This window comes from Centruroides vittatus, unplaced genomic scaffold (genome assembly GCF_030686945.1).
Source record: "Centruroides vittatus isolate TY-2023 unplaced genomic scaffold, ASM3068694v2 contig_1891, whole genome shotgun sequence".
Taxonomy (NCBI): Eukaryota; Metazoa; Arthropoda; class Arachnida; order Scorpiones; family Buthidae; genus Centruroides; species Centruroides vittatus.
In genome coordinates, this window is record NW_027121163.1 from 361,889 (window position 1) to 373,909 (window position 12,021).

Below are 12,021 nucleotides of genomic sequence, written 5' to 3' on the forward strand. Positions count from 1 at the left end.
ATACAGTCAAATATAATAAATCATAAGCAAGACTATTTTATTATTTTAAATTAATTATAATCAATTTTGAGATCAACATATTCGACTTATAAATTAATGAACGACTTTTTAACAAAAGCAATACAAGAAACTTGAATGTGTCAAGGCAGTTATTAATTAATTCTTAAATGTATTAGACTTTGTTACGTTTCTGTTGTTTATTGTCAGAGCCTTACTATATCTCAATATCTACAATTGATATCATTGACTTATAATGCTTCATATTCATTATTCCATTGTTAATGATTATAATTGATAAATCAGAACAGAATAACAGGTTCAGTCTTAACATAATGCATTCTTTGTTTCATTTTATGTAATGAAAAATACATTATCCTGATCTATATTAATATTTTACCTTAAAACAGAATGTGAAACCATAAATAGTGATTCCCGAAGTACCGAAATCGACAGACTTGGCATAAATCACCTTCAAAAAACTTAGATGGGATCTGCAAACATAATTTATCTGTATACATTTGTATGTAATGAAGTAAGTAATACACCTTTAATAATAATAGAAAAATACTAATGTTTTTGACCCAGTTACAGGTTTTAAGATGACCCATTACTGGGTCAAAACATTGGTTTTAACAGCTGGTAAGGTTGGAGAAAAAGTGTATTGACTACTTTATTAAAAACTATAATGACTAGTTCAACTTTATCAGTTTGTGTATGGTACATATGCCAGATTTTCAGAAAAGAAAATTTAAAGTTGTTCGTAAGAAATAACTCAACTTATTATTTTATGCAGACGTACAATGACAAGAGACTCGGTGTATCCCACAAAACTACAAAATACCAAGTTAATGAATTTAGATTTGTGGATTATCAATACATCTTTCAAGAAACGTTTGCGATTTGGCCGCACGTCCCTTAGGTGCTGTACACCCACATTAAAAGAATTTTACACGTTGAAGTGTTGGCAAACTAAAACATAAATCCCCCTTTTCTTGAAAACTTCCTAATGCCAAATACCATTTTCCCCACCTAGCCCCTTAATTGTATCTGCTGTACATAGAACAATTCACAAATATAATAGGATAAGAATGAATTAGAGGAGCAAACCGAATGCAATCTGCAGGATCAAATGCAATTTGTGCAGGAAGAACAAAGCATCTATTGGTCAACAGCATGACTACCTGTAAGATGCAATGTTTTTGGCCTTCTTAACCTTCTTGAGAAAGAATCAAATTTATGTTTAAAAAAGTATGAAAGCCAAAATGTATTCTATAGCCACTTAATTTGAATGCTAACATTTTTATAACAAAATCTTTTAAATGCACTTGCCAAACTTCCATTTATAACATTAAACACGTATATAAAATACAGAAAACAAGAACGTAACATAAATTAATTAACTCATAAAATAAGTAAAGCATCTTAAAAGACGACAGTGCCGTGTTAATACTAGTGCAGTTATCAAAGGAAAACTATTGTTCTTTAACAAAATTCCACTGCGATTCTATCAGTACCTTTTTGGGGAAAGTCAAATATTACTCAATACTTTCTGATCGGCGGTGGCTCGACGACCCAAGGCGAAACCGATTTTTGTCCCACTACTTTCAGAATGGTTGCTAATAGAGTGCAATTCTAGCATTTGTATGCTTGTATACTTATACACAATTTTAAATATACATTTACTGTATTTGGCTTATAATTTTTATTTATTTTCTTCTCATTTTGAGAACAAAATAAATAAAAATTTGACTGCTCATTTTGCCGTTCGCCATCATCTCACCAGTCAAGCCCGTCCCATTTCCAGTCATTCCACGGATTCTCTCGAATTGGTCCGTGAAATCCGCTTTGCGTAAACGCTGCTATATATCATAATATAAAATCGAAAGCAGATTCTAAATTGATATTTAATTCAAAATGATAATTAAGAAAACAATGAAAATGCTTATCTTTCAGTCTCATATAATCAATTCACACTTGTACTTACTCTGAGGAATTGATTCAGAGCTCTGTTAATAATAGTTTGACTTGTTTAGGTGCTACCAACCAAATAATTAACCCGCAAATTTCAGATTCATTATCCAAAGCAAAATGTTTAGAATAAAGAAAATGTCGACACTGGCATCGGCAAATATACATAATTATTTTTATTGTATTAAAAAAGAAATTATGAATAGATAAAATTTCTTTGTAGATATAAACAAAACAAAATTAATTGTCCATTTTTTATATTATCAAATTACAATTAAAAAATCTTATGCAATTTTAATTTTTAATTTAAAATAATTATAATTATTATTGTTATTTAATAACTACCGAAAATGCAATGCTAAGTAGTAAAAAAATATTTTCAATAGTCCTTTAATTTCTGATGTTTTTGGCCGTATTTTACCAACTGTCTTCAAGATAAACTGACAAAACAAATTATGGTTCACTCAAATTAACTTTCATTCGTTTTGTAAGTTTCTCCCGAGGAAAGTCTGTAAAATATGGCCAAAAACGTTACAAATTAATGCGATTAATGCAATTTTTGAGGTTTTTTCGACGTGTTTTTAATAATTTAATATATTCAATTTATTACAAAAATATAATTCAAATTAAGTTAAACACGTCTAAATCCAAAAAGATATTGAATCATCTGAATACACACACATGGCAACCAAACTGCGGCCCACAAACTGCACACAACTCCTCTAGATTCTTATTGATATTCAACTGCTCAAATTGGATATACGTAAACAAACACTACAAATATAACCAATATACAGCAAGAAAAACATGGACTCCAATTCAACACAAATGAAAACATTTGCTTTCTTGTAGTTTTTCTTGCTGAATATTGGTTACATTTGTGTAGAGTTTATATATACAGTATGTCTATATATATACACGCATACACATTTTTAATATATATTTTATAGCTTTAAATTAAGGTATTTAGATACTAACGCATTTCGATTTATGTAATATAACAGAAAAATCGAAATTATTCTTAATTTTACGAATAATTAGATTGCCCGCTTGCTACGTGCGGCATCTGTCGATTTGCGGAACAGATTTTAGTGAAATATTTACATTAGTTATCGAATATTTTTAAAAACTTTCGTCGAAAACATTTTTCATAACTAATCCGAACGATTCGGTTGTTATTAAATTACTCCTTCGAATGCTAATAAATTAATTTATATAATATAGTTTTACTACGAATTTCACACGCTACATTTTATAGAAGGATAGTTATGAAAACTCAAGTTTTAGTATTCTATAAACGAATAGAAAGTAACATGATAGAGCATTAAGATCCCCTTAAAGATAGAAGGTCCAAGAGCATATTGCACGACTCAAATCATTTGTAATGCAACCAAATGTCGTTATCCATGCGATGAAACATGACTTAATGAAAATTAGCAGAGAATAGAGAAGTAAAGGGGAAAAAAATAAAAATAAAAAAGCAAAAACAAAAGACCTTGATTTAGTAACTATTCTCAGAATAAAAACTGCACATCTTAGTTTCACTATAATGAAACTGAAGGTCATCCATTTTAAACACCGTGCGTATTGTATATAAACAGTTAATTCTCCATATTAATTAGGTAAAATATTTAATATAGATCCATTTAATTGTATTAATTATATAAACAGTTTAATACGCATATTAACTCGATTATAAAATTAAAATTTTTATATTATCCAATGTACAAAAAGTTAAATTATTTAAAATCAAATATTTGACTATAATAGTCATAAATATATTATTTTTTTAAATGGTAAATGCTTACAAACAGATATAAAAATGAATTTTGAAACCTCTCTCTGTACCATGCTAAAACAAAATCATATGTTGTAACAATTTAAATTAAATTGATTAAAAATTCATAGCATATAATCGATTTGCATATGTTTACTATTGCCTTTTCGGACAATACGTTTAAAAGTAGTACTCCGAATGTCAATTAAACGGGTATTTAATAAATAACTAAACAGCATAATGCACATTCTTTCGACGTTAAACTATCAGCGTTTGTTTATTTTAATTATTTTCAACACTTTTATCAGCTTGTCAAATAAAAAAAAAATTATCAATTAAATCAAAATAAAATATTTAAATATTAGTGATCTTTGACTAAGCTCGTTTCCAAAGCCTGGTTAGGTTAACGCCGGACCACTAAAGTCGCATAATAACTAAAACAGTACGTAGACAGTATCCTAAATCGGTAAATTATGCCTCCCGCATCTGTAAAGTACTATAAACTGCTAGAAATTTAAATTAAGCACGTATTAAACACGTACCAAAGTTTACATCTGTGGTCGTTCGACAAATGAGCCGACGATCGAGAGAATTTCCAGTGCCTCTCATAATTACGTCCGAAGTAAGAGAGATATCGGGCCGTCGGATGCCAGAAAAGTCGGCAGCAAATCTATATATCTAGATTAATTAAACGTCTAACTTTCGTTTAATAATTTCGTAACTAAATGTAAAACATTAGAAAATGTTACTATTCAAAATTTTACTTTTAAGATACATTAGTTTAGTGATAATTATTTCATTGCCGAACTAATACTTTGTAATCATTTCGTCGTTATCTCATTTGGATTGATCTGTTATCTGTTGTGTTTATAAAACATTTAATTGCTCGTGTTTGTTTATACCTGAGAGAAATTAAAAATTAAACAATTCAGGATCAATTTTATAAACAACAAAAGATGGCAATTACTTTTTTATAGCATAACTATCAATAAAATACAGGATAAATTTGTTTATACAATTTATTTAAAGGAATGTCTTATTATTAATATTAAAATAAGCTTAGTAAAAAAATGATTAAGTGACATCTAAATGGGCATGTTTCATAGGCTATAAAATGTACAATTTGAATATATTCTGCTAAATTCATTTCATAAATAACATTCACATTACTTCACAGTATTTCTATATCATTTCGTAAATCACTTATTTCTTCTGCAATGACATTACCTTTTAAGATCGGATGTATCTTTCGATCTATTAATATTTGTAAAAAAATTCTTTCAACTCAACATAAATTCAAATTTTAAAAAATGAAATAATAATTTGGTCTCAAAAATGGGTATTATCTGTAAATGTTCCAACGATATAAACAATAAAAATAGAGTAAAACACTGATAAAAAGTTAACATTGTCTATTGTTGCATATTATCAGCAATTACTACAAATATCAATGCAATATTCCTGCTGTTATGTATACTTATATATAAAGTAGACCTTGTAAAATCACTATTTATTGATTTTAATAAGTTACTGTGCAATGAAAAATTTGATATGACATTAAAGTTATACATACAGTTTCGCATACAACTTACAGATCTTGTATGCAAAACTGTACATATAATTTTAATATCGTTGCAAATTCTCACTGCATGGAAACTTTTTGGACACCCCTTACGTACAGTACATGCAATAATGCTGATAATATATCCCAAAATAATGCAAGTTTAGCATTAATTTTTATCTCCGTTTATATGTACGTACAATATATTCTCGATTATTCGTGTTCGGATTATCTTTAAACCATTGAAAACTGTTAATTACCGATTATATAAATGAGAAATAATGAGCGTGAACAAAATCCCCAATACGGCAATCATGTATTTATCACTTCGTACATCACTACTAAACCTGTAATTAACAAAATAAAAATAACAACAGATGCCAAATACTAATAATAAAAGATATTTCACACAACTATTTATCGACATTAGAGAGAAATATGTTTAATTCACGAGTACTTTCGACAGTATGTAACTGCTCTCTTTGTTATTTTGCTTGAAGAGGACAGTTATATACTGTCGAAAGTATTCGTGTATTTGTACTCTATTGTGTAATTCGTATATGTATTACAGTTAATTTTTTTTCCCTTGGTAATTCTTCAATGTTGTGTAGTAGGTACTTCAGATTGTCCAATTTCTTAATTATCTTGCACTGCCTCTCACCATTAGTACAAATAATCAAGCATAAACTTTATGTAGGATGTTAAAAAAGCATCTATGTGACAGATTGTTTACTCAGTACGGTATGTACTAACTCTTAGAAAACATAGATTGTAAACTAAATTGTTTCTGAAATAAATAATCCAACAAAAAACCCAGAATTTTTGAGAGACTTTGCGACTCTGAAAGATGCCAACAGTGTATAGAAATGGGAGGAAGACACACGAAACACCTGTAAATATCTAGGTAAAAATTTGGCAGGATTATCGTCTTTGTGCACGATGCGTGCAACACGTAGAAGCCAATAAGTCGGTCCATATAAATGCCGAATTCTTTTTTTAAACACGGCGTAAACCTTTAATATATTCGGAATTACGTTCCGATCTTCCTTAATTGTTTAAATAAAAATTACGATTACAATTAAGCGTTTAATTATTGAATATTTGTAATTAAAATTGTAAATTAATCAAATATAATTAAAATTTCAGTGACATTAAATTATAAAATGCTAGGTCTTTCGGTTAAAAGACGTAAACGACTGCTAATCTGAAGGATAAAGTCATTAAAACTACAAAGTTTTTCTATCATTTTTCTTACTTCTTAAGTAATAAAACTGAATTTATATTTAATCGCGATCAAACTTTACATTCTCTCATGAAAAGAATTTTAAAAAATCCGTTTAATTCTTCTAAAGGTTTAAAGCTAATATAAATTCGGCAATCAGCAAACAACCGATGTAATGCAATCAATATCGACAGTGACATGCAAAGTTTCCTATCTTAATCCGAAGTGATTTAACACACGAAATGGCATTATAACGAAATTTCTATCGAAGATAAATAGAAATTACTAGAGAAAAAAACTATTGTTTACAGTTTTAAAAAACGTCTAAAAATAGCCAATCACCTTCAATAACTTAAACAAATTCAACTGGTTTTATGAGTATAAATCGCTTATAAGAACGTAAATAAATTATATTTTCTTTGTCTAAGCGGGATTAAATGTAACGTCTCCAGATGTCATCCGATATATTTAGTAATTATGAAAGATCTTATATTATAAATATTAAAAAAAAGTGCTTAAAATCATCTGTTTATGTTTTAATATTAGTTTACAAGTAGTTTGGATGAAATTACCTCATCATCATCATCATCATCATCACCACTAATGAAAACAAACTGGAAAAAGGGCCATTGTTATATGTTCTAATATTTAAACGACCTTTAACCTTTGGTATTTAAATATTGGAATTAAACTTAAGCAGTTGTTCTTCCCAGTCATATGATGATGATGATGATGATGATGATAAAGAAATTGTAATTTCAACCAAAATAATTGCAAGTGTATCTTTATTTATATAATTTAGGATCAAATTTACAATTTCACTTCCTGTAAAAAAAAATAAATATATAATTAAAAAAAAAACAAAAATAATAATAAATAATGTTACTCGTGGTAAATAATTGGAATGTAATTGACGAATTAACCGATTATGACGTCGTAGATTACGTAAGCTATCGTTTTGCACGAGAATATTACAATTTGTCGAATCTGTCATTCTTTAGCAAGTGAGAAAATAGGAAAATAAATCTTGCCTTTGTAATGGACTCTCAAATTATTCTGCGATAAACCGATGTACGTGAATTTATCTTTGGGGCTCCAGGAACGTGGTAGAGGAGTTTCTTCTTCGTTAACTAACGGATATAATAATTTTAAGCGATCCACTTGTTGTTGTGACGAGTTGTGTACTCTGCTAGCTCCACAACAGTGATTCATTGTCGCCATTTTTGTTACCTCGTTGCCCGGATATAGCCAATGACGTCAGCTTGCAAATTGCCGAATCACCCTGATGCTGAAGGCCATTCACCATCCGACAGACGAGTCGCCCTCTGGCAAGAAACACTGTAACCAATCGAAATAAGTAAAGCTTTAGGGTATTTAAAATTTAAATCGATTCGTTTGTACGGGAGATGGCGTTTCTTATTATTACTGATTTAATTAATAAAATTAATCTTTTTTAATTAAAATGTTTAATGTGATTTTATCGGATTTATTTTTTTAAAAGAGTTTATTACGTAAAATCGTACCTGAACCCCCCTAACGGTAATTGTCATCGACGTTTGCCGAGTGTGGTTTTTTTTTACATCAAATATTTATTTATTTTATTGAGTTAAACGTTAACTTTTTATTTGAACATTTTTAAATAAAATATACTTTTTAATTTTTCTTTAATAAAATAAACAATTAGATAGATAAAATACAAAAAACAAAAATTGAATTTAAATATTTTTAAAATTTGAAATGAGTTTTCAGTTATTATTTCATCATTTAATTGTGCAAATAATAATAAATTTATGCGTCAGTATTTAGAATATTACAGGTTTCTTCGATTAGCTACGATAGTTTACATTATTACGTAAATTGACGTCATTCTTTAGAAGTTCTGAAGAGATGACGTCACTCTGACGTAAGACTGATTTAAACCACAGCCTTCGTGTTTAAACGCTGAAATGTAGGACTTACTTGCTTAGTTGCGGCTGTGGACATTTTGACGTCACATCTCCGGTTTTTTAACGGTTAATTGATTATTGGGCCACCCTGCATTACACGACCAGATTGATATAAAGTAAAATTATTTACAGTATTTATTTTTCAAAATTAAGGTTTAATCGTACACATTTAACCCCTGTTTCACAGGGGGTTAAGTATGTACGATTTAAACCAATTATTGATTCACTATTGTTTCTTGAACAGGGCTGTTTCTGCTTACGCTACTGTCAACAAGCATCTGTCAAAATATAAACAAACAACTGAGGCAAGAGAGCGGTAGTGACGCAGCTGAAAATTCTCAGAATTTCCGTTTAAGCACGTGCGCTGAAATCTACTCTAGAAATCTCGTGGCTGATGCATCTCTCAACATGAACCATAACTTTTTAACAATAATGACATTGTGGCTGTGATCCTTCTAGCTCTTATTCGCGGCAATTTTTTGAAGGTAATATGCAAAAAAACAACATAAAACAGGAAGCTACGAGCAGTGGCGTAGCGTGGGTGTCAGCTGCCCGGGGCGGAGGAAAATTTCGCCGACCCCTTATTTAGGTATTATTATTATTTATTGTGAAATTTTGCCGCCCCCACCACGCTACGCCACTGGCTACGAGCTCTATGTTCGTTCCAACGGCTCCAACTTCCATCGATTGGACTGGATTGATAGTATGCAACAAACGGGCGATCTGAAACCACATTGAAGGACTTTTAAGGAAAGCTGGCCCCTAATTAGATGTTACACACGTGAAGAAAAAGAGGCACGAAACCCCGACCAACTAAGGCCGCGTTTATTGATGCAGCGCTCGAACAGCGCTTTACAGCGAACACACTGAAACTGGTTTCTAATTGGCCAACACTGCTCGTGACGTCATTTCGGTACACACTCGCTGCGTAAAGAAACGCGGCCTACTAGAGTGGACATCACTTCAGGCTCGCGAACTCCGGGAAACTTGGCTCCTTCACGAGCACTGTAGCGTATTTGGCGCAGAGGGTCTAGGAATAAAACGAGCATTGCAAATCAGCTCCAGCTTCGACAATTCGACTGTCATTCTCTCAGACAGCAAATCAGTCATACAGGCGGTGGGTAATGTTAATTTTTTATCCCCGGCAATAATAATCGATTTAGCAGCCGAAATCAGTTTGCATCCCAAGGCAGTCGAGATTGGGTGGATCCCGGGTCACGTAGGCATTCAAATCAATGGAGCAGCAGACAAGGCGGCAAGAAAAGACAACCCATCCGGCTCCTGGAGGCAGCCCCTCATGGCACGCGATCTAATCCGGGCCAAGCGCGATATTACTATTAATACCTACATCGACTCCTGGTCTACTAGTCTTACCCCCTATATCACCAACAGACGATTGTAAATACCCCTGTAGAACGAGGTCTGCAGGGCTAGACAAGAAAAAAAAAAACGAACAAGTCGGCTTAACAAGTATTTGTCATTTAAATTAATTCAGTTTTAATACAATAGCGATAATTACATACAACGCGCACTATCACAAAATTGACAAGGGGCACGTGATATACGAGTATATAATCAATTGCCACACACGTTTACATGCTTCCTCTCTTTCCTCCTTCGGGTTTCGGGAAGTTTAACGACAAGTGGAAGAATAGGGCAACGAATGGCGCGTAACAAAGAGAAAAAGAAAATTACAAAGTAATATTACTCACGACAATTTTACACCGCGTACAGATAATTGAAACAAAAACTAATCTGGTTGGACGAGTCCTCCGCCAGTCGTTTATCTCTTGACTATGTTGTATTCCACTGTTGCGTTGTCCTCAGTTGGATGCGAACGGATTTTCCTATCTCGTCTTCCTTCCGTTCTCGGACCACCCTCACTCGGCGCCTCGATCTCGTGTCTACACGTGGCCAGAACACCGCAACCAGGAACTAAAAAGTGTCCTAAAACGTGAAGTTCCTCAATTTATATTTCCCGCTTCATTTACTGTCCCACTCTGGACCAATCAGGAGGTTCTTCACGTACACTATGGTGATATCATCACAAAAATCCACGCGACATGGTCCACCCCAAGAAAACCCGATATATACAAAAAGGAAACCGAGAAAATAAAATAATAATAATAATACATAGTCGCGTAGCACTACACGATTAGGCAAATCGCAGGATTAACGGCTATCACTAATACAGGATTACTGATTTTTCGTTCCACCATTCTAAGTTTAGACATAATCTGCCATTAGTAACTAATCCACCGAATTCGGGCGATTAGTGTACTAATCTCGGCAAACATGGCGGAAGATTTGTCTTACTTTGCACAGTACGTGTATGAAAACGAAATAATACAAAATTACTTTCGAATTCCACCACGATGCTGGAATACAGGAAAGTCATTAAAAAATTTTATGATATTGCTAAGTTTCCAGGTGTTATAGGTGCTGTAGACTGTACTCATATTCCAATTTCATCTCCTGGAACAAATGCAGAATTATTTAGAAATAGGAAAGGTTATTTTTCAATCAATACCCAGGTATGTTAAATTTTACATTATTTTTTATCAGAGTGTTTATATGAATAAATTCTGTATGTATTTTTAGGCAGTCAGTGATGCCAATTTACTAATAAGAAACATAGTAGCAAGATGGGCTGGATCAGTACATGATTCTACAATATTTAATAATTCAGAATTATGTCTGAAATTTAAGAATAGAGTTCCTCCTGTCGCATGCTATTTTCTAGGAGATGGTGGCTATCCTTGCAAACCATATTTGATGACACCACTTTTAAACCCAACAACAAATGCAGAAGTTAAATATAATGCTGCTCCTATTAAAACTAGAAACACAGTAGAGAGACTATTTGGAATATGGAAGAGTAGATTTCCTTGTCTAAGGTTTGGTCTTCGAACTAAACTAGAAACATCACTTATTATTATTGTTGCTACTGGTGTTCTCCACAATATAGCTATACTATGCAAAAATGATTCACTTGTTTTAGATAGTTATTCACCCCGAAGAATGTAATGGAAATGATGCTGGGGATTGGACTGTTCAAGGCGGAACAGCTGTTAGGGATACAATAATACAAGCTTTCAATGAATGAGAAATATGTAGTTATTAATTTCTTATTGAAATTTGTGTGTATTACAGACTTTGATATGCATAATTCATAAATAAAGCATTATAAAATTCAAATAAAACTTTTGTAAAATAATTTATTTTCTGTATAAATAAAATTTGTTTATATATATATATATATATATAATCTATTTGATTATCATTTTATTATCAGTTGTGTTTGATAAGTTAATTAAACACAATGCAAATTAATATAGACAGTATTGTATTTAATAATAAACAACAAAAGTTTCTTGGAAAATGTTAGTTTTTCAGATTATGCTCCCAGTTTTAATAAATTAGTAGATAGAAACATATTTCTAGTTAATCATTAAATTAGTCTATTAATTGTTAATATGTTATCATGCTAAGTCAAAAAATCCCATTCAATAGTTAGTTTGGACCTCATTAAATTTGAAAGTATAAT

At 31.4% G+C, this 12,021-nt stretch overlaps 1 protein-coding gene across 1 annotated transcript in view; it reads right to left on the bottom strand.

Moving 5' to 3' along the window:
• The window catches only part of RanBPM (Ran-binding protein M), an 85,164-nt gene extending 77,289 nt beyond the window's left edge, over window positions 1-7,875 (bottom strand). The window contains exon 1 of the mRNA XM_067264421.1: window positions 7,560-7,875. Within this exon, the coding sequence (XP_067120522.1) occupies window positions 7,560-7,749 (190 nt within the window). The 5' untranslated portion in view covers window positions 7,750-7,875. The remainder of the gene's footprint in view (window positions 1-7,559) is intronic.
• Between the last annotated feature and the right edge of the window lie 4,146 nt (window positions 7,876-12,021).